A 21359-nucleotide genomic window follows, 5' to 3' on the forward strand; every position below is an offset into this window, starting at 1 on the left:
ACAGGGCCCACAATCTTCAGGGGCCCCACTTGGCACACAATCAATCAAAACAGTGGAGGACGTGCAGCATCACTTACTTTGTATGCAGCCAGTCCTCCAGACTCCTCTTCTTCCTAAGCTGCCTGGAACTGTCAGGTCAGACAGAGCTGCTTTCTAAAACTCCTTTAACCAATTTAGGCTTCATGCACACAGTAGTGCGCATTTTGGTATGCAATGTTAATGCTCCATGGAGGGGGGCCAATTCAAACGTTTGCAAGGAGGCCCAGGCTTTCCTAGTTACCCCCCTGCTTTCGGCCAACACATATCTAGAGAGTGTATAGCCGGCCTATGGACGCACAGTACTGTATTATTCTGGGATGACGTCTAAGAATTCAGCCTTAAAGGGGGGGACACAGTTTTGGGGCTTTTTAGCTGGAGGCAGCAGCTTGTTATGCTCATGCTCACCTGCTCCCTGCCGCTCTGTTCCGTCCCCCTTTAGCTGTTTTCCGGTCTCTGTCATGTAAATTCCAGATGGACGGGGTCACACATCGCTTGGAGAGTCATTGGCTGCAGTGGCACACGTGACCCAATCTGTCTGGAAGATTAAAGCATGGGGGGTGGAAGACCTCTTAAAGGAGGCAGGGCGCTGGAGCGACAGGAGCATGTATAATTTTCTTCAACAGGTACAACGGGCTGATGCCACCAACCTGGACAATCCCGTTAATATGTTAAACGAAACTTAAAATTCTTAGGTTGCTATGCATATTAGTTGTACAGAAACAACAGCAAAAAAAATATTTTTACCCTATGATTGGATCTTCACAGAATCACAGAAAATACAGATGTGTTAGAAGAACATTTTATTTCTCACTATACAAAAGGGAACAACCTTTCCCAATCTGCTGTGGAGTCCTCCGGCCTTTCCCTCTTTTGGGGGGGGTCAGCATTTATTGTAAAAAAAATCAAAAACAAACATGGGGGAAAAAAAGTTTTTCTTAGGGCGACTCCCCACCGTTCTTCACCTCCTCTTCAGGGCTGACACATTGCCCGTCCATAATAATCAGGTATTGTGTATAAAGGAGCGATGAACAGGTGTCGTCCCCTAGTGCATGGTGATGGGGACTAGTCCTGATGGCTGAACGTTACGGAGGGTCTCAGGAGATGGTGGAGAATTCTTTCAGAAGTGCCTCTTGGCTCAGGGTGCTGAAGGCAAGGTTTTTCCGTACATTGATACTAATGGATCGAGCCTGAAAAATTAAATGAAAGATCTGCGTAGGAAAAGCAGCAATGACTTCCAGCCATTTTGGACTCTTTCCTGTATAAGATATATTGGCATCTGGGCACTATTTTGTGACTGCAGGGTTCCCTCCACAGTGAGGGCCCTTGCAGACGAGTCCGCAGCGCAGCTCCCAGCACTGACGGGGTCACAAAGCATTATATCGATTTATGATGCTATGTAACCCTTACAGTTCTGGAATGTATTGGATAACACTGGCATAATGCTGTCCGTTATATACAATACATTCCAGAACTGTAAGGGTTACATAGCATCATAAATCAATATAATGCTATGTGACCCCCGGCAGAGACGGGAGTTCAGGCCGGGAGCTACGCTGCAGACTCGCAGCGTGACCAACGCTCGTCTGCAAGGGCCCTAAGGACCGGACCAAAAAGCATCTTGTATCTCAGATTCCTGTACTCTTACACATTAGGGACAAACCAGGCATCCTAACTCACCAGCTCCTTAAAGAAAGTGGCTTCCTTGTGCTGCTCAGAATATCGTTCGTACTGGTCAAGGCCATCTTGAAGTTTTAAAGTCAGAGTGTCATAGTTGGAGCGTACAACTTCTAATACCTGTCAATCACAGAGAGTTCAGAGAAAACAACATACATTATATAGTTATAATTAACCAACAGGAAAACCCCTCTGCAATTTTCCTGACATTATATTTTACAGTTTTCCTGGCATTCGATATATTCTACAGTTTTCCTAGCATTCAATATATTCTACAGTTTTCCTAGCATTCAATATATTCTACAGTTTTCCTGGAATTCGATATATTCTACAGTTTTCCTGACATATATACACTCACCTAAAGAATTATTAGTGCCACCATACTAATACGGTGTTGGACCCCCTTTTGCCTTCATTCTACGTGGCATTGATTCCACAAGGTGCTGATAGCATTCTTTAGAAATGTTGGCCCATATTGATAGGATAGCATCTTGCAGTTGATGGAGATTTGAGGGATGCACATCCAGGGCACGAAGCTCCCGTTCCACCACATCCCAAAGATGCTCTATTGGGTTGAGATCTGGTGACTGTGGGGCCATTTTAGTACAGTGAACTCATTGTCATGTTCAAGAAACCAATGTGAAATGATTGGAGCTTTGTGACATGGTGCATTATCCTGCTGGAAGTAGCCATCAGAGGATGGATACATGTTCTCATTCTGTTTACGCCAAATTCGGACTCTATCATTTGAATGTCTCAACAGAAATCGAGACTCATCAGACCAGGCAACATTTTTCCAGTCTTCAACAGTCTAATTTTGGTGAGCTCGTGCAAATTGTAGCCTCTTTTTCCTATTTGTAGTGGAGATGAGTGGTACCCGGTGGGGTCTTCTGCTGTTGTAGCCCATCCGCCTCAAGGTTGTGCGTGTTGTGGCTTCACAAATGCTTTGCTGCATACCTCGGTTGTAACGAGTGGTTATTTCAGTTAACGTTGCTCTTCTATCAGCTTGAATCAGTCGGCCCATTCTCCTCTGACCTCTAGCATCCACAAGGCATTTTCGCCCACAGGACTGCCGCATACTGGATGTTTTTCCCTTTTCACACCATTCTTTGTAAACCCTAGAAATGGTTGTGCGTGAAAATCCCAGTAACTGAGCAGATTGTGAAATACTCAGACCGGCCCGTCTGGCACCAACAACCATGCCACGCTCAAAATTTCTTAAATCACCTTTCTTTCCCATTCTGACATTCAGTTTGGAGTTCAGGAGATTGTCTTGACCAGGACCACACCCCTAAATGCATTGAAGCAACTGCCATGTGATTGGTTAACTAGATAATTGCATTAATGAGAAATAGAACAGGTGTTCCTAATAATTCTTTAGGTGAGTGTATGTAAAGAATAACTTTTACATGCAGAAAATGTAATACCCCTTTAGGGTTTTACACAACACATATCTATACCCCTGAGCAAGAACTCTAGTTTTCCTGGCATTCGATATATTCTACAGTTTTCCTGGCATTAGATATAGTCTACAGTTTTCCTGGCATTAGATATAGTCTACAGTTTTCCTGGCATTAGATATAGTCTACAGTTTTCCTGGCATTAGATATAGTCTACAGTTTTCCTGGCATTAGATATAGTCTACAGTTTTCCTGACCTATATATGCAAAGAATAACCTTTACATGCAGAAAGTGTAATAGGGTTTTAGGGTTTTACACAACACATATCTACACCCCTGAGCAAGAACTCTCGATTCGCTCCGCTTAAAGAATTATAAAAAAAAAAGCAGCCTACCTGTTCCTCTGATAATTGCGAGATGTGATTTACAGCGGCATAGGACTCTATTTTAGGGTTAAAGTGATTTATGATGGCCCTGGATAAAAAGTAGCACATAAATTAATATTAAACAGACATGACAATATTTTCAACTCTCAAAAAGTCAGCTATAGAATATCATCCATGGATCATTACATGAGCAAATGCTGGTTAGCTGCCCTACCTGACATTGACCAACGCATGGGTCACTTTGCTAGCTGGTTCCTTCCACTGCCCTGCATTGGTAGAAAGTCGAAGCACTGCAACAGTAAATACATACATACCTAAGTATCATTTATTTAATATTGATATATGCAAAAACATTTTTAATTTTTTTTTGTTGGATGGTACTTAATGGCTGTGGACACCTGTCCTGGGAAAAAAATTCTGCATGAGTTCTGTATGTGTTAGGCTACTTTCACATTAGCAATTTGCTGGATCCAGCAGGGTTCAGCAAAAACGCTTCCATTACTGATAATACAACCATCTGCATCCATTATGAACAGATCCGGTTGTATTATTTTTAAAATACCCAAGACGGATCCGTCATGAACTCCATTGAAAGTCAATGGGGGACGGATCAGTTTTCTATTGTCAGATTGTGTCAGATAAAATGGATCCATCCCCATTGTCTTACATTGTGGGTCATGATGGATCCGTCTTGCTCCGCATCCCAGGACAGAAAGAAAACTGCAGGATGCTGCGGTTTGCTCTCCGGTATGAGAACGGAACTGAATGCATTTTGGAGCCTTCCGTTCAGTTACGTTTTGTCCCCATTGACAATGAATGGGCACAAAACTGAAACTTTTTTTTCCGGTATTGAGACCCTATCACGGATCTCAATACCGGAAAATAGAAACGCTAGTGTGAAAGCAGCCTAAGTGGATACCACAGTAAAAAAGTTTCAGGCTTTACTCCATTTATTTTCAGCCCCCTGATATTCAGTTCAGAACCTGCTCCTAGTTTCAGACCTTTCTCACGGGGGTATGACCCTCCCAGTAATACATGCTGTAGGTGAGATCTGTGTGTCCGGGATGCTGCTTTCTTTACTAACTCTCATGTTTCAAAACTGCTTAAAGGGGTTATCCGAGACCTAAAACATTGCTTAGTTAGCGTTAATCTAGTCCCCCATACAACTTTTCAATTTACTAGCGTTTTCAATTTTGCCCTGTTCGCCCGCTCCGACTTGCGGTCACGTGATACTCCAGCCGGCTTCACTACACAACATCCGCTACGGAGGGTCGTCGGGACCCATAACTGGTTTGAGAAGATTGGGAGTGTTCAGCTTGAGAAGAGTGGGAGTAAACATAGGGAGGACGAAAGGGAGGGGCCGTCCGTAAGGGCGGACGTTGTTTCAGCGTTGATGACGTTCCGTCAACGTCAGCGCTGTGGATTATGGGACCCGACTACTCTCTGCATTGTATAGTGAAGCCGACTGTCGCATCCCGTGACTGCAATTCAGAGGGGACGAACAGGGCAAAATTGGAAATGCAAGTTGTCTGGGGGACTAGATTAAGGATAACTAAGCAATGTTATAGGTCTCAAATAACCCGTTTGATTCCTGGATGGATTTCTCCTTCTACTGCTCATGAGGGGGCTCCCTTGTACAGACACTGATGCTCTCTACACTTGTACACAGCCTATGTCCTTCTCCCCCTGCAGACTGCCTTCTGTGTGCGTTCTGCCCCATCTACAGCCTGTGTGATCTACCATCCCTGATAACTTGGCGGCCCCCCTCCACTCTGATATGCCTTGTACAACCTCATAGATAACAGCAGGGAGGGGATAACATTTAGAGTAGACGGGACGGGAGAGCAAAGAGAGCAGTCAGAGACAGCGGCAGAGCTCTGGTACATTGATGTCAGATTCAGCAGCACTGGCAGCTAGGTGAAGGATGTGTACACACTCTGCAGAAGCCCAATGGTAGGACATTGCTCTCCTCCTCCATTCACAGTGTCAGGTTCCTACATAGTCATCTCACTTCTGTCAGTCACTAAGGAGAGGGAGGGGCTGGAAGAGGAAGCAGGAGCAATGGTGCACCGAGTGACTTGGGCCCGCCCTCAGTGCACTTAACTGCTTAACTGCATTTGGAGTACTTTTCTCTTGCACAACATAGATAGACATAACAATAGATGCTCCAAAATTGTTAATACATTGGGAATGCAAGTAGTCACTAAAACAGACATGTCAGGAGAGGGGATAGGTGCTTTTTAAAAGTGATGCAAAAATGTCTAGGTGTCGCTCCGGCCTAACACAATGCCACGTACGGGTGCGGCCGGGCAATTAATGGCGATCCACAGCTGCCAGGCTCCATCGTGTATGGGCAGTCTTAAGGGCTGCTCATATCAAGTTTTTGGCCCACGTTTAAGATTGCTTTCACACTGGCCTTTTGTCTTTCCGTTTGTAAGATCCGTTCAGGGCTCTCACACGCGGTCCAAAACGGATCAGTTTTGCCCTAATGCATTCTGAATGGATAAGGATCCGCTCAGACTGCATCAGTTTGCCTCGTATCAGTCTCCATTCCGCTTTGGAGGCTGCTTACAGCATTTTGGTGTCCGTCTGACGAAACAGAGCCAAACGGGTCCGTCCTGACACACAATGTAAGTCAATAGGGATGGATCCGTTTTCTATGACACAATCTGGCACAACAGAAAACGGATCCGTCCTCCATTGACTTTCAATGGTGTTCAAGACGGATCCGTCTTGCTAATTTAAAGATAATACAAACGGATCCGTTCTGAACGGATGTAGACGTTTGTATTATCTGAACGGACCTGTCTGTGCAGATCAATGACGGATCCGCACCAAACGCGAGTGTGAGAGTAGCCTTGCACATACGGTTGTGGAAAAAAGGATACAAAAGCGTAGTACACTGCGCTCTAACCTGCTGCAGAGCCCAGCCCCCAAAAAAAAGCATGTTTTTTTTTTTTTTTTAACAAAGGAAGTCTATGGTGACGGATGGCACTGTATGGCATCACAGGATGTGACCCAGCCTTAGAAAACATTGTACACTGACACACTGTGCAGCTGCTGCTGCTGATGTTTTTAGCTCACAGGATTGTCCAGACTGGATACTTTCCCATCTGCTAGGAAGGTCTATAAGGGGATAGTCTGTCTCTAATATAAAACAGCAGAGAGGAAGAGATGGCCACACAGTATTAAAACAGGGTCCCCAACAATCCAGACTTTTCCCTTTTCCATTACAGGACTGGAGTCTCACGGTGCAAAGGACGACAACATCGCCCCAGTCACCGACAACTTGTAAGAGACTCCATTCTCATATTTAAAAGGTATGTACCAATTCACAGGCTCAGTGGGGGTCCAATCAATGCGATCCTCACCATTACAAGCCCATTCTTGGTCCCCAGTCGAGCATGCACCTGCCCCTCCATTCATTAACTATGGGATTTCCAGAAACAGCCCTGCTCACCGCTCGGCTATCTGTTGCCCATAGAGAATGAATGGAGAGGCCACACACATACCTGACTACCGGAGGAAACCGGACCCCTGTTCTCAGGATCAACGTGGTTCCCAGAGGCCGGACCCCCACCAATCAGAAGCTTATCCTCCTTTAATTCTTGGTTAGGACCATGTCACCTCAAGGTCAGTTCTTACCCATAGAGTAAAGGTTGTCAAATATCTGATGCATGCGAATGATTTCGTAGTACAACTCATCGTAGCTGCTGGGGGTCGGAAGGAAAGTGTCTCCATAGGTGATAAACATATTGAACAGATTCACCACCTGCAAAGGAGAGGAATCACAGCAATTAGCTTGTACAGTCAGATTACAATTACAGAGACATGGGGCGGATGTGAACGGCACAGCTCAGTGCACACACAGACGCTTACCATCAAAGTCAAAGTGAAAATATTGTGTTTAGCCAGGAGAACAGTCTCGTAAGACAAGAGAAACTTCAGCAAGTTTATCAGAGCTGCAAACAAAAGGAATGAGAATGTAAGAGAGCGACACGATTCATCAGCAAGACCCTGGGGGACTACAGGTACCAGGAATCTCTAAGAACCAAACTGCTGTCCAGTAGCAACAGCTTCACTCTACACGTATAAAGGGAAATTGTAGCAAGGTTTGAAATGTCTTATTCTCCTTAGACCCGGCAATATTCAGGCCTATGCTTTGAGGAGGACACAACTGGAGCCACACTTTCCTGTCCGGAGGATATACACCAATAGCATTCCTGACCCCACCAAAGAAAAGAGGGAGAATGCTTAACTGGGAGGTTCCAGAAAAGCACATGGGGGTCCACGCTCTCAGGTACTAGATTAGATGTAGCAGAGCTACTGCAACGCACCTGCCCACAGCTCCCTCCAGGTATAATGCAGCCGCACTCGGCACTTCTTCTGATAACACAGGAGCTTGTGGACAATCTGTATACAGCGTCTACGATGACAGGACAGAGCGCGTTATTAAGTGTACCTTACATATGTCTGTATATATATATATCAGTACAGATCACTGACGTCTGGTCAGCCACAGGAAAACTGCGTTACAGAGCGCCTTAATGAAAATCCGGAAAAGTCAACTTATGCCAGTATTTGTGCCATGTACTAAACGTCTACCATAAGCCGCTCAGGAACGTGTATAACTTTCTACAGGTTAGTATTGACATGTAGTGCAGCGAAGCACGCTAATCACCAGATACAGACTCCCGCCACGGCAGCAGGGCATGGGATCTTACGATTCATGGCAACACGGTAAGCGGACCTTTTGTCCAGAGCGGCTATTTAAATGAAATCTAAAAACGGTCAGTGTGACGGTGCCATCACCCCAATGGTTCATTCACACGACCATATCCATTTTTAAAGGATCTGCAAAAAGGAGACTTTTGTATTACTTACCAGTAAAGTCTCTTTCTCGCTCTTCCTTGGGGGACACAGGAAACCATGGGTATAGCTCTGCTCCCTAGGAGGCGTGACACTAAGCGAAAGCTGTAAGCCCCTCCTCCATCAGCTATACCCTTCAGCCTGGAGAAGAGACTGCCAGTTGCGTGTCCAAGTAGTGAAAGATAACCACCAACCGGAAAAAGAACTGTCGAGCCCCAACGGGGGCAACCAAGCCGGAACCACAACTGTAACCCAATGAAGGGCGGGTGCTGTGTCCCCCAAGGAAGAGCGAGAAAGAGACTTTACTGGTAAGTAATACAAAAGTCTCCTTTTCTCGCCCATATTCCTTGGGGGACACAGGAAACCATGGGACGTTCCAGAGCAGTCCCAGAAGGGAGGGACCAGAACAAACTCAACCAACGCCAGAGGCATCAATCAACTGCCGCCTGCAACACCAGACGGCCTAAAGCAGCGTCAGCCGACGCATGAGTATGCACCCTGTAGAACTTGGTGAAGGTGTGCAAGGAGGACCAAGTGGCCGCCTTGCAAATCTGCTCCGAAGAAGCCCGATTTCTCTGAGCCCAGGAAGCCCCGACCGCTCTAGTGGAGTGAGCGGTAACACCAAGGGGAGGAACCCTGCCCTTGGCGAGATAAGCCTCAGTAACAGCCATCTTGACAAAACGAGCGATAGCAACTTTGGATGCCGCCATCCCTCTGCGCGACCCTTCCGGGACCACAAAGAGCGAGTCAGTATGCCTGAAAGATCTGGTTACTTCCAGGTAAATCTTGAGCGCCCTGACAACGTCCAGGCGATGAAGCTTCCTCTCCCGCGGATGGGAAGGGGAAGGACACAAAGAGGGGAGAACGATGTCCTCGTTCAGATGAAAGGCGGAGACCACCTTAGGAAGGAAGGAAGGGACCGGACGAAGAACCACCTTGTCCTGGTGGAACACTAGGAAAGGTTCCAGACAGGAGAGTGCAGCCAATTCGGACACCCTCCGAAGAGAGGTGATGGCTACAAGGAAAATAACCTTGCAGGACAGAAGTCGCAAGGAAACCGTCCGCAGAGGCTCGAAAGGAGAAGCCTGGAGCGCTGAGAGAACCAGGTTCAGGTCCCAGGGCGGTACCGGAGGGCGATACGGGGGAACCGCGTGAGCCACGCCCTGAAGGAAGGTCTTGACAGGACCAAGGGGGGCCAGTGGGCGCTGAAACAAAATGGACAGCGCAGATACCTGACCCTTCAAAGAACTAAGGCCTAGACCTTGGGCCAGTCCGCTCTGCAGGAAGGACAAAACGGTGGGGAGAGAAAAGCGGAGCGGAGGAATCCCCAGATCGGTACAGAACCCCAAAAAAGTCCTCCAGGTCCTATAATAGATCCTAGAAGAGGACGGCTTACGGGCGCGGATCATGGTGCGGACGACATCCGCAGAAAAACCCCTACGTGTCAGGACGGTGGTCTCAACAACCACGCCGTCAAACGTAGGGACCCTAAACGCGGGTGGAAGATCGGTCCCTGAGAGAGAAGATCTTCCCTGGCGGGCAGTGGCCAGGGCGCGTCTGCCAGGAGCAGCATGAGGTCGGCATACCAAGACCGGCGGGGCCAGTCCGGAGCGACCAGAATCACCGAGACGCCTTCCGCCGCGATCTTCCGAAGGACCTTGGGCAGGAGAGGGATGGGAGGGAATATGTATGGGCGCGCGAAGCCTCGCCAAGGAAGAACGAGGGCGTCGGCTCCGCAAGCTCCCGGATCCCTGGCCCTGGACAGATAGGCGGGGACCTTGTGATTGAATTTTGAGGCCATGAGGTCCACGTCCGGAATGCCCCAACGAAGGCAAATGGCCTCGAATACCTCCGGGTGAAGAGACCACTCGCCGGGGTCGACGGTGGTGCGACTGAGGAAGTCCGCCGCCCAATTGTCCACCCCTGGAATAAAAATTGCAGATAGGGCCGGGACGTGGGCTTCCGCCCAACGGAGAATGCTGGTGACCTCCCGCATCGCTGCAGCGCTGCGAGTGCCCCCCTGGTGGTTTATGTACGCCACGGCCGTGGCGTTGTCTGATTGTACACGAACTGGATGACCCTTCAGCAGATGAGTCCAGTGTCGTAGAGACAGAAGGGCCGCTCTCAGTTCCAGGACATTGATCGAGAGTTTGGACTCCGATGGAGACCAAATGCCCTGGACGGATCGGGGAGGAAACACGCCTCCCCAGCCCGAGAGACTGGCATCGGTTGTAACCACCAACCAGTTGAGTGGCAGAAAGGACCTGCCCAGAAGAGGGGACTGTAACCACCAGCGGAGAGATGACCGCACCGGAGGCGACAGATGGAAGGGATGATCCAGAGACTGCGGCGATTTGTCCCAGGAGGAGAGGATCGCCCGTTGGAGAGGGCGGGAGTGAAACTGCGCAAATGGGATCGCCTCGAAGCAGGCAACCATCTGCCCCAATACCCGCATGCAGAAGCGGAAGGACGGTCGACGGTGGAGAAGGAGACCCCGAACCGCCCCACGGAGGATCAGACGTTTTTCCGAGGGAAGACGTACCTCCGCCGTTCCCGTGTCTAAAAGCATTCCCAGGAAGACGAGTTGTCTGGAGGGGGGAAGGGAGGACTTGGGGAAGTTGATGACCCAACCAAACCTCGCCAGAGTCTCTAGAGTGAGATCCACGCTGGCAACCGCTTGAGAAAGGGACGGAGCCTTGATGAGGATATCGTCCAAGTACGGTAGCAGAAAAACACCCCTGGAACGGAGTAAGGCTAAAACCGGGGCCAGGACCTTGGTGAACACCCGGGGGGCTGTTGCCAGTCCAAAGGGAAGGGCGACAAATTGGAAGTGGAGATCCCCCACGGCGAATCGAAGGAAGCGATGGTGACACTGGGCTACCGGAACATGGAGGTAGGCATCCTGTATATCGATGGAAGACATGAAATCTCCCTGCTCCAGGGAAGCCACCGCGGAGCGGAGGGACTCCATCCGAAACCGTCGAAGGAGGAGAAAACGGTTGAGCTTTTTGAGGTCCAAAATGGGCCGCACCGAACCTCCCTTCTTGGGAACTACAAAGAGGTTCGAGTAGAACCCTTGGAATCTTTCCTCTAGAGGAACGGGGGTAATCACCCCCCTGTCCAGTAAAGCTTGAACGGCCGCGGAGAACGCGGCCGCGTCTTTCGGGTCTCGCGTGGGGCGGGAGCGAAAGAACCGATCCGGAGGGAAGGATGCAAATTCGATTTTGTATCCGGAGGACACAATTTCGAGGGCCCAGGCGTCGGAGACGTGAGCCATCCAGACGTCCTTGAAAAGGAGGAGCCGGCCCCCCACCCGGGTGGGTGGGGGCGCGCCTTCAGGCAGAGGACTGTTTTGCTGCGGGTGTGCGGGCAGCCTGCGGCTTGCGCCAGGAGGGCTGCGCCCGAAAAAACGGCTTCCTACGCTTGTCCTGGGGAGGAGCCGAAGCGGCAGCTGTGGTGGGAGCCCCAGAGGCCCTGCGGGAGGACCGAAAACGAGACGCACCAGGGCGTCCGCGGGGGGCGCCCCTGGCTTGGGGTTGAGGAAGATGGGTGCTTTTACCACCCGTGGCCTCTGAAATAAGTTCGTCTAAGCGGACCCCGAAAAGGCGGGAACCCGCAAACGGTAGCCCCGCCAAGGAACGTTTGGAGGCAGCGTCCGCTTTCCAGACCTTCAGCCAGAGCTCCCTCCTGACGGCAACTGCCAGGGCGGAGGAGCGCGCAATAAGGGCTCCCGCATCAAGGGAGGCCTCACAGACAAAATTCCCGGCCCGAATAATAAGCTGGGCCAAGGAACGTAGGTCCTGGATGGGGATGTCCGAGTCCAACTCCTGTTCCAGCTGCGTACCCCAAGCAGAGATTGCTTTCCCTGCCCAAGCAGAGGCAAAAACCGGTCTGAGGGCAGAACCGGAGGCAGCAAAAATGCCCTTGGACAGGGTCTCCATGCGACGGTCCTCCGCTGACTGAAGAGAGGACCCGTCGGGAACAGGGATGGCCGTGTTCTTTGACAGCCGGGCCACAGGGGGGTCTACCTTGGGTGGGGAAGACCAGGTGGCCACGACATCGGCTGGAAAAGGATAGCAAATGTCCAGCTTCTTTGGGTTGACAAAACGGGCGTCCGGGCGAGCCCAAGCCTTAGACACCACGGAGGAGAAATCAGAGTGGATTGGAAAGACTTTTGAGGCCTGCCTGGGTCTGATAAAGGAGACGCTAGCTGCGTCCGAGCTAGGGGGGTCATCCTGCACCTTAAAGGTGTCACGTATATCAGAGATGAGTTGAGCCATCGCTGAGGCTAGCTTGGACGGCAGGGCCGAGTCCATTTCCAAATCTGAAGCCGCCAATTCACCTTCAGAGAGCGAATCCTTTGGAGAGGAGAGGCTCGTCTGGGTGCGCACGCGTGGCGGGGAGAGGGAGGCATCCGAGGAGGAGGCTCGCTCTACTCTAATACGCTTCTGAGAGTGCCTAGCTCGGGAGGGGTCACTAGGAGAGGATGAACCCGCTGCAGCGGCAGAAGCAGTGGACCCGGAGGGCGCGACAGTCAGAGTGGCGTCCTGCGGGGTAGGTGGCCTGTCTATTAGGCGGCCCACGACATGAGTGAGGCTTTCCACGGCCTGGGACAGGGATCTAGCCCAGTCAGGCGGGTCAGAGGAAGCAGGGAGCGACACAGCGGGCGACTGAGGCTGCGGTGGAGCTCGGCATGCAGTACAGTGCGGATCAGACTGCCCCCGGGGAAAGGGTTCCCTACAAGCGGTACAGGCATGGTACCATGGCTTGGCGGCTGCAGAAGGGTCTGACATGGTGGAAAGATGTTGCACTTTAAAGCAACAGTACTGTGGCACGGAGGGGGTTAAACAGTCCTACCAGACCCGATGATACAAGCGGCAGCTGTAAGGGGAACAGACTGAGGAGGCTGTGGAGGAGAGGCAGCAGCACGGAGCTGAAAGGCATCAGGATCGCACGGCAGAGAGATGAACCCGGAAGTAGCGGAGCGCAGCAGCACGGAGCTGAATGTGTAAGGAAGCTCCGCCCCCCCTCTGCCGCGCTGAAGCCGAAGCAGAGCCGCGCGCGCGCGGCAAAATGATTTTAACCCCCAAGGATGTTGAAGTGCCGGCCATGACATGGCGCCGTTCATGCCAGGAGAACGGCTCCCACCGCGCCTAGATGTAGCAGACGGCTTGCAAGTCTGCAGCCGTCCCCTGTAAGGCAGCGTTCTAGGACTTGCCCAGATAGACTGCCCTCCAACTATGCCCGGTAACGTCCCGATATGCGGGGGGGGGGGGGGGGGGGCGGGGGGGGGGGGGCGGGGGGGGGGTTTGCAGTGGCCATGTTGGTAGCAGCGGTGGGAGGGAGGAAGGGGAGGCTGGAGCAGCCACTCTCACCATACGCTGTCTTCGCCCTCAGTCCATCCAGCGGGGTCGCCCCTTCAGCTCCTGGCACCGCGGTGGCAGGAAGCCGGGGGAGGGACTTGGCGTGCGGGCGACCCTGAGCTGGCGGGACGCAGGGGAGCGAGGCTGCCCTGGTCCACCTTGTCTTCTGTGGGGGAGGCGGCAGTGCGGAATTACCGGCACTGGCGCAACTCAACCCCGGGAGAAACAGAGGGGTCTAATGCGCCTCTGTTGTCCCTGTAGGTAGAAAAAAACCGAGTTAAAAACAACAAATACGTAAAAAATAAAAATCATAGGATAACAACCCTGCATAAGCAGGGGGTGTCTTGCCTCCTTGGACACTAAGCAAAAACTGGCAGTCTCTTCTCCAGGCTGAAGGGTATAGCTGATGGAGGAGGGGCTTACAGCTTTCGCTTAGTGTCACGCCTCCTAGGGAGCAGAGCTATACCCATGGTTTCCTGTGTCCCCCAAGGAATATGGGCGAGAAACACGGATACCAGCCATGTGCCTTCCACATTTTGCAGAATGGAACATCTTTCTCCATGATAGAAATGCCTATTCTTGTCCGCAAATACAGGCAAGAATAGGACAAGTTCTATCTTTTTTGCATGGCCACGGAACAGACATACGGATGCGGACAGCACACGTTGTGCTGTCGGCATCTTTTGCGGTCCCTTTAAAATGAATGGGTCCACATTCAATCCGCAAAATTCCAGAACGGATGTGGACAGAAATATATATGGGCCCCCAAGTGTCAGTATTACAGTTTTCCAGGAAACAGCTCTGGGTTCACAGGACCCAATAATCAGGGTTACATTACTCTAGGACCCCAAATGTCAGGGTTACTATTTACAGGAACCCCAAATGTCAGGGTTATATTGTTCCAGTACCCAAGTGGCAGGGTTACATTGTACAGGGACACCAAATGTCGGGGTTACATTGTACAAAGACCCCAATGTCAGAGGTACATTTTACAGGGACCCCAAATGTCAGGGTTACGTTGCACAGAAACCCCAAATGTCAGTTTGTCATTATTCTGGACATAAAGCAAAATCTATACCAACAAGGTGTCTGCTATTCACAGACTTCATCCACTCCCGGCCTCCCTCGTAATAAAGCTCCTGTGCAAAATCCATTGTGAACGTGCAACTTACATATACAAGTCCATGGGAAACTCCTTCATCATGTGGGTGACTATGAATTCCACCATCAGATCTGTAAGAAAAGAAAGGAGAATGGGCAGAGTGTATGACCCCAAATACCCCCCTTACATACAGAAACGGCCTCTATTCTCCTTCATTGTGATTATTGTAAACTCCCACACGTTGAGGGTTTGGACAGCAGAAGTCTGGAAATGAAGGCGCTCACCTAACACCGCGCACACCAGCGGCCGGCAGGGTATGTTCTTGTCGGCTGCTTTTTTTCGGTGCCTCATAGGCTGCAGAGATGTGGAGAACAAGAATTAGGAAAGTAGAACCCAAAAAAAAAAAAAAGTCTGTGATGAGAAATGTGCAGTCAATGAAGCAGACACCACCTCTGGCTGAGAAAAACCTTATAAATCTACTTGAAAATTCAGCTTCAGCAACGTAGAATATACGTAGAGAAGCTGCTGGAAATTACCTTAAAGGCTACACTCAGTTTCCAATTTTTTTCTATTGTTTCAATGCATCTAAAGAAAATTACTACCGTACAAAGTTTTCAATAAAAACATCCTATGATTTTGTGTATACAGCTTCTATGCATACATTGTGTATCCATGGTTACAGACTACAAACAAACCCTGCGTAGTCTGATTCTGCAGTTATACTCCCCTTCCATCTGCCTCCTTCTTCGTTCTAACTTACATTAGGCAGTGTGACGTTAAATACTTTTGCGCTAATAAATACTAAAGTATTAAGGGAGTGATACCTTTATAGGAGAAAGGCTCCTTCTTCAGGGCAGATTACAAATGAAAGACTGAGAAATAGGAACAACACTTATAGGATGTTACAGCAAAACATGTACATGGAGGGGACGCATAATAAAGATAAGGCTGATCCACAAGTGGACGTGGTCAGCGGAAACCATGTAGATTAGGGATCGGGAGGAGAACTGAGGGAGGTGTGAATTTTGTCTAACTAGTAGGTCATAGACCAGGGGTGAGATTCCGTCCATCACTTAATGACTAGAATGTAGTCTAAATTTTAAATTCTCAAGTTTTTCTGTCTCTATCATTCTTAAAGTTCCCTTTGAGAATTAAAACCTTTAAGTCATTCATGGAGTGTCCTGGTCCAGAGAAATGGATTCCTACAGTTGTTTATCTTCAATCTGTGCAGGTTCATTCTGGATCGCAGTTTCTGTACAGTCTCCCCAATATAAATACCTCCATTGGGACGCCTAGTACGGAGTATCATGGACACCACATTGGAGGATTCACATGAGAAGGTGTCCGTGATCTTATAGGTCTGTTGGGTATACGGACTGTATTTGTGGATAAGACACGTTTTTGTGGTTGCACGGAAAAGTGCCTGTCTGTGATGGTGATGAGAGGGCACTCCTGCCAAGGAGATTCCTCAAGTTTGATGGTTGTTTAAATGCCAGAAGAGGTTAGAGAGAGTCTTTTGTCTGTGTTGAATATGGGGTGGAGGTCTGCTGCAATTTTCTTTAGGGTCCATTCACACATCTGTATGTGTTTTGGATCCACAAAACACAGACACCGGCATTGCGGACAAGAATAGGACATGTTCTATTTTTTTCGGGAACGGAATTGCGGACCCGGAAGTGCGGATCCGGACAGCACATAGTGTGGCCTCATAGAAATGAATGGGTCCGCAATTCCGTTCCACAAAATGTGGACAGAATTGCGGACATGTGAATGGACCCTATTTATCCCCAGCACTGTGACTGTGACGAGGGGACATCCTCTGCGTCTGGAGGAAAGAAGGTTTGTACACAAACATAGAAGAGGATTCTTTACGGTAAGAGCAGTGAGACTATGGAACTCTCTGCCTAAGGAGGTGGTGATGGTGAGTACAATAAAGGAATTCAAGAGGGGCCTGGATGTGTTTCTGGAGTGTAATAATATTACAGGCTATAGCTACTAGAGAGGGGTCGTTGATCCAGGGAGTTATTCTGATGTCTGATTGGAGTCCGGAAGGAATTTTTTATTCCCCTAAAGTGAGGAAAATTGGCTTCTACCTCACAGGGTTTTTTTTGCCTTCCTCTGGATCAACTTGCAGGATAACAGGCCGAACTGGATGGACAAATGTCTTTTTTCGGCCTTATATACTATGTTACTAAGGATGTTCATTTGGGGGTTGTACGTTGTGACCACTAAAGGCACCCTGTCGGTGACCTCCTTTTGTCTGTAATCCAAGAGGCTGTTTCTCGGAGTCCTCCTGGCTCTATGTATTTGTTCTTTATACCTTAGCGTCAGCAGATGTTTTCTGTCCTCATCGTCTGAACAGATATGGATGTATGGTAGGGCCTGACTGTGTTTTGGATGAAAGCTGTCCCATCTTAGATATGCTGGACGGCCTGTGGGTTCATGATAGATAGATGTTTGTATGGTATTGTTCCCTGAAAGCTTGCAATATTTTTTTTTCTGGTTAGCCTATAAAAGGTATCACTTAATACTTTTGTATTTATTACCGTAAAAGTATTCCACATCAGATTGTTTTTGCAGGCCGACACGGTGCTATGCAGTCCTTGCCACATTACATTAGGCAGGTAAGTAAGGAGGAAGAGGCAGATGTTTTGCCATAGACTGCAGGTCAGACTACGCAGGAGCTGTTTGTAGTCTGTTGACATGCAGACACATAGAAATACACAGGCGCTGAATACACAAAATGACAGGAGATTTTGAACAGAAATTACGACTTTAGTAAATGCAGAATGGAAGTACATTCGCTCATACAGCCGTTCTACATATTGCCCGTTTAGAGACCGCACTCACCATTCTGTGGAGGTTTACACGGAAGTTCATGTTGTCGTCATGTAGGAAGGCATTGGCGTACTGGTCCTGTGCAGACACAAACGTGCAGCCTCTCAGTGCATACAGCATTACAAAATGTATAATGAAGGGGACTGTCAGAAAGTCAAATAAGACCCTCAAATAGGACAGACCTATGAAAAAAACTAATATTTACGGTCTAAATTCTGTTCCCGACTTGATTACAGCCTCTGTTGGACCCCTGTATGAACTATGCCTTGTCCAAACACTGCTGTGGGATGTTATGGGACTATGGATGAAATCTTGCTGAGGTCAACAGAGTTGGGTCATCATAGACTAGGACGTTACGTCACTTTAGACACAATGGTACTGCCGACTAGTGCAGGGCTGACTAAGTACCAAAATAGTGCAACCAAAAACCATTGTATTATAAGAGGTTAAAGTCCATCTGTCAGCAGGTTTGTCCCTATGACACTGGGCGACCTGCTACATGTGCACTTGGCAGCTGAAGACATCTGTGTTGGTCCCATGTTTTATGCCAATATATGCCAATCAGCCTCTAGGAGCAACAGGGGCGTTACCATTACACCTAGAGGCTCTGCTGTCTCTGCAACTGCCACACCCTCTGCATTTTGATTGACAGGGGAAAGCAGAGAAAACATCATAGCACCTTGCCCTGTCAATCAAAGTGCAGAGGGCGTGGCAGTCGCAGGGAGAGCAAAGCCTCTAGGTGTAATGGCAACGCCCCTGTTGCTCCTAGAGGCTCATTTGCATATATTTAAAAAATCATTTCTCTCAGCAATGCGGGCACATATGAACAGGGGACCAGCACAGATGCCTTCAGCTGCCAAGGACACATGTAACAGGTCGCCCAGTGTCATAGGTACAAATCCGCTGACAGGTGCCCTTTAAAGCGGTATTCCGGTCGTTACAAGTTATCCTCTTATCCACAGGATGGGAGATAACATTTAGATCAGTGGGAAGCCTGTACCCCTTGACGCCCCAAAAATGAAGGCCAGGTGGGCAAACTAATGGTCTGTTCATTGGGCAAACTAATGGTCTGTTCATCTCTACAGGAGTTCCAGAGACAGCCGGAGTCGGACCCCCACCAATCTGATATTGATAAACTATACTTTAGATGGGTCATCAAAAGTTAATTCCTGGAAAACCCCTTTAATGTCAGCCAAATACAGTAAGTGACTCTCAGAAATGTGACTTACCTCAGCAATACAGGTGAGGATGATGAGACAGAGCTTCCCGCTATTAAGCCGATGCTCATCTACAAACACATAATAAATGAGAGTGTGTACAGGAACCCGTATACTGCTCTATGAGAGCGCGCTGTCTCTGTACACCGAAGCAGACGATACTGTGGGATCTCCTAATAGGAATCCCCTCTGTATACGTATCAACCGGTGCTCCGCAGTCCACCAATAATTCCATGCACTCTGCTATGTGTGCATGCACCTCCCATACAGATCCATGCGTATTTATCTGTAGATTAAGGCCTCATGCGCACAATTGTACGTATTTTGCAGTCCATAAATTGCGGATCTGCAAAATACGGATACCGTCTGTGTTGCATCCGCAGTTTTTGACGACCCATTGACTTCAATGGGTCAGTGGTCCGCGTTTTGTGGCCAAGTAAAGGGAATGTTCTTTTTTGCGGAATGGGCAAACAGATGCGGAAAGCACACCAATCATTTGTGTGCTTTCCACGTCCGTACTTCTGTTCCGCAAAAAGACAGAATATGTCCGCAAAATGTGGACCGCCGACCCATTGAAGTCAATGGGTCTGAGAGAGAAACGCGGATGGCACTCGGACCGCATCCGTATTCTCTGGATCTTCAATTTGTAGATTGCAAAACTGATATGGCCGTGTGCATGTGGCCTAACCCAAAGAAGAGAAAGAGAGTGGGATAACACATGACTGAAGGATCCAACTTCATAGGGTTTGTAGTCTGTTACCAATGAGACATACTGCTCTGCACTGGAGCTGTAAACACTATATATACAGTATATGTGCACAGCCCCTCCACCCACAGTATACAGTATATGCACAGCTCCTCCACCCACAGTATACAGTATATGCACCGCTCCTCCACCCACAGTATACAGTATATACAGTTGCAAGAAAAAGTATGTGAACCCTTTGGAATTATATGGATTTCTGCACAAATTGGTCATAAAATGTGATCTGATCTTCATCTAAGTCACAACAATAGACAATCACAGTCTGCTTAAACTAATAACACACAAATAATTAAATGTTACCATGTTTTTATTGAACACACCATGTAAACATTCACAGTGCAGGTGGAAAAAGTATGTGAACCCCTAGACTAATGACATCTCCAAGAGCTAATTGGTGTGAGGTGTCAGCCAACTGGAGTCCAATCAATGAGATGAGATTGGAGGTGTTGGTTACAGCTGCCCTGCCCTATAAAAAACAACACCAGTTCTGGGTTTGCTTTTCACAAGAAGCATTGCCTGATGTGAATGATGCCTCGCACAAAAGAGCTCTCAGAAGACCTACGATTAAGAATTGTTGACTTGCATAAAGCTGGAAAGGGTTATAAAAGTATCTCCAAAAGCCTTGCTGTTCATCAGTCCACGGTAAGACAAATTGTCTATAAATGGAGAAAGTTCAGCACTGCTGCTACTCTCCCTAGGAGTGGCCGTCCTGTAAAGATGACTGCAAGAGCACAGCGCAGACTGCTCAATGAGGTGAAGAAGAATCCTAGAGTGTCAGCTAAAGACTTACAAAAGTCTCTGGCATATGCTAACATCCCTGTTAGCGAATCTACGATACGTAAAACACTAAACAAGAATGGATTTCATGGGAGGGTACCACAGAGAAAGCCACTGCTGTCCAAAAAAAGCATTGCTGCACGTTTACAGTTTGCACAAGAGCACCTGGATGTTCCACAGCAGTACTGGCAAAATATTCTGTGGACAGATGAAACCAAAGTTGAGTTGTTTGGAAGAAACACACAACACTATGTGTGGAGAAAAAGAGGCACAGCACACCAACATCAAAACCTAATCCCAACTGTGAACTATGGTGGTGGGGGCATCATGGTTTGGGGCTGCTTTGCTGCGTCAGGGCCTGGACGGATTGCTATCATCGAAGGAAAAATGAATTCCCAAGTTTATCAAGACATTTTGCAGGAGAACTTAAGGCCATCTGTCCACCAGCTGAAGCTCAACAGAAGATGGGTGTTGCAACAGGAGAACGACCAAGAGCATAGAAGTAAATCAACAACAGAATGGCTTAAACAGAAGAAAATACGCCTTCTGGAGTGGCCCAGTCAGAGTCCTGACCTCAACCCGATTGAGATGCTGTGGCATGACCTCAAGAAAGCGATTCACACCAGACATCCCAAGAATATTACTGAACTGAAACAGTTCTGTAAAGAGGAATGGTCAAGAATTACTCCCGACCGTTGTGCACGTCTGATCTGCAACTACAGGAAACGTTTGGTTGAAGTTATTGCTGCCAAAGGAGGTTCAACCAGTTATTAAATCCAAGGGTTCACATACTTTTTCCACCTGCACTGTGAATGTTTACATGGTTTGTGTCACGACCGCTATCCCAGCAGCAGTCGTGTCGCACCAGACAGAGGGGAAGGGGGACCCTTATCTACGGATGGGAAATAGAATGGCCACCCCTGAGTAA

General features: G+C 48.6%; 1 protein-coding gene across 2 annotated transcripts in view; it reads right to left on the minus strand.

Moving 5' to 3' along the window:
- Nucleotides 1-665: 665 nt before the first annotated feature.
- ARMH3 (armadillo like helical domain containing 3) overlaps nucleotides 666-21359 on the minus strand; it is a 57244-nt gene continuing 36550 nt past the window's right edge. For both annotated transcript variants that reach the window (XM_040435862.1, XM_040435861.1), the window contains exons 16-26: nucleotides 18901-18959; nucleotides 17684-17749; nucleotides 15118-15187; nucleotides 14904-14964; nucleotides 7837-7925; nucleotides 7379-7461; nucleotides 7145-7271; nucleotides 3714-3789; nucleotides 3509-3587; nucleotides 1717-1833; nucleotides 666-1226 (exon numbers count right to left, since the gene is read on the minus strand). In XM_040435862.1, coding sequence (XP_040291796.1) covers nucleotides 1134-1226; nucleotides 1717-1833; nucleotides 3509-3587; nucleotides 3714-3789; nucleotides 7145-7271; nucleotides 7379-7461; nucleotides 7837-7925; nucleotides 14904-14964; nucleotides 15118-15187; nucleotides 17684-17749; nucleotides 18901-18959 — 920 coding nt within the window. In that variant the 3' untranslated portion in view covers nucleotides 666-1133. The remainder of the gene's footprint in view (nucleotides 1227-1716; nucleotides 1834-3508; nucleotides 3588-3713; nucleotides 3790-7144; nucleotides 7272-7378; nucleotides 7462-7836; nucleotides 7926-14903; nucleotides 14965-15117; nucleotides 15188-17683; nucleotides 17750-18900; nucleotides 18960-21359) is intronic.

Source organism: Bufo bufo, chromosome 6, assembly GCF_905171765.1.
Source record: "Bufo bufo chromosome 6, aBufBuf1.1, whole genome shotgun sequence".
Taxonomy (NCBI): domain Eukaryota; kingdom Metazoa; phylum Chordata; class Amphibia; order Anura; family Bufonidae; genus Bufo; species Bufo bufo.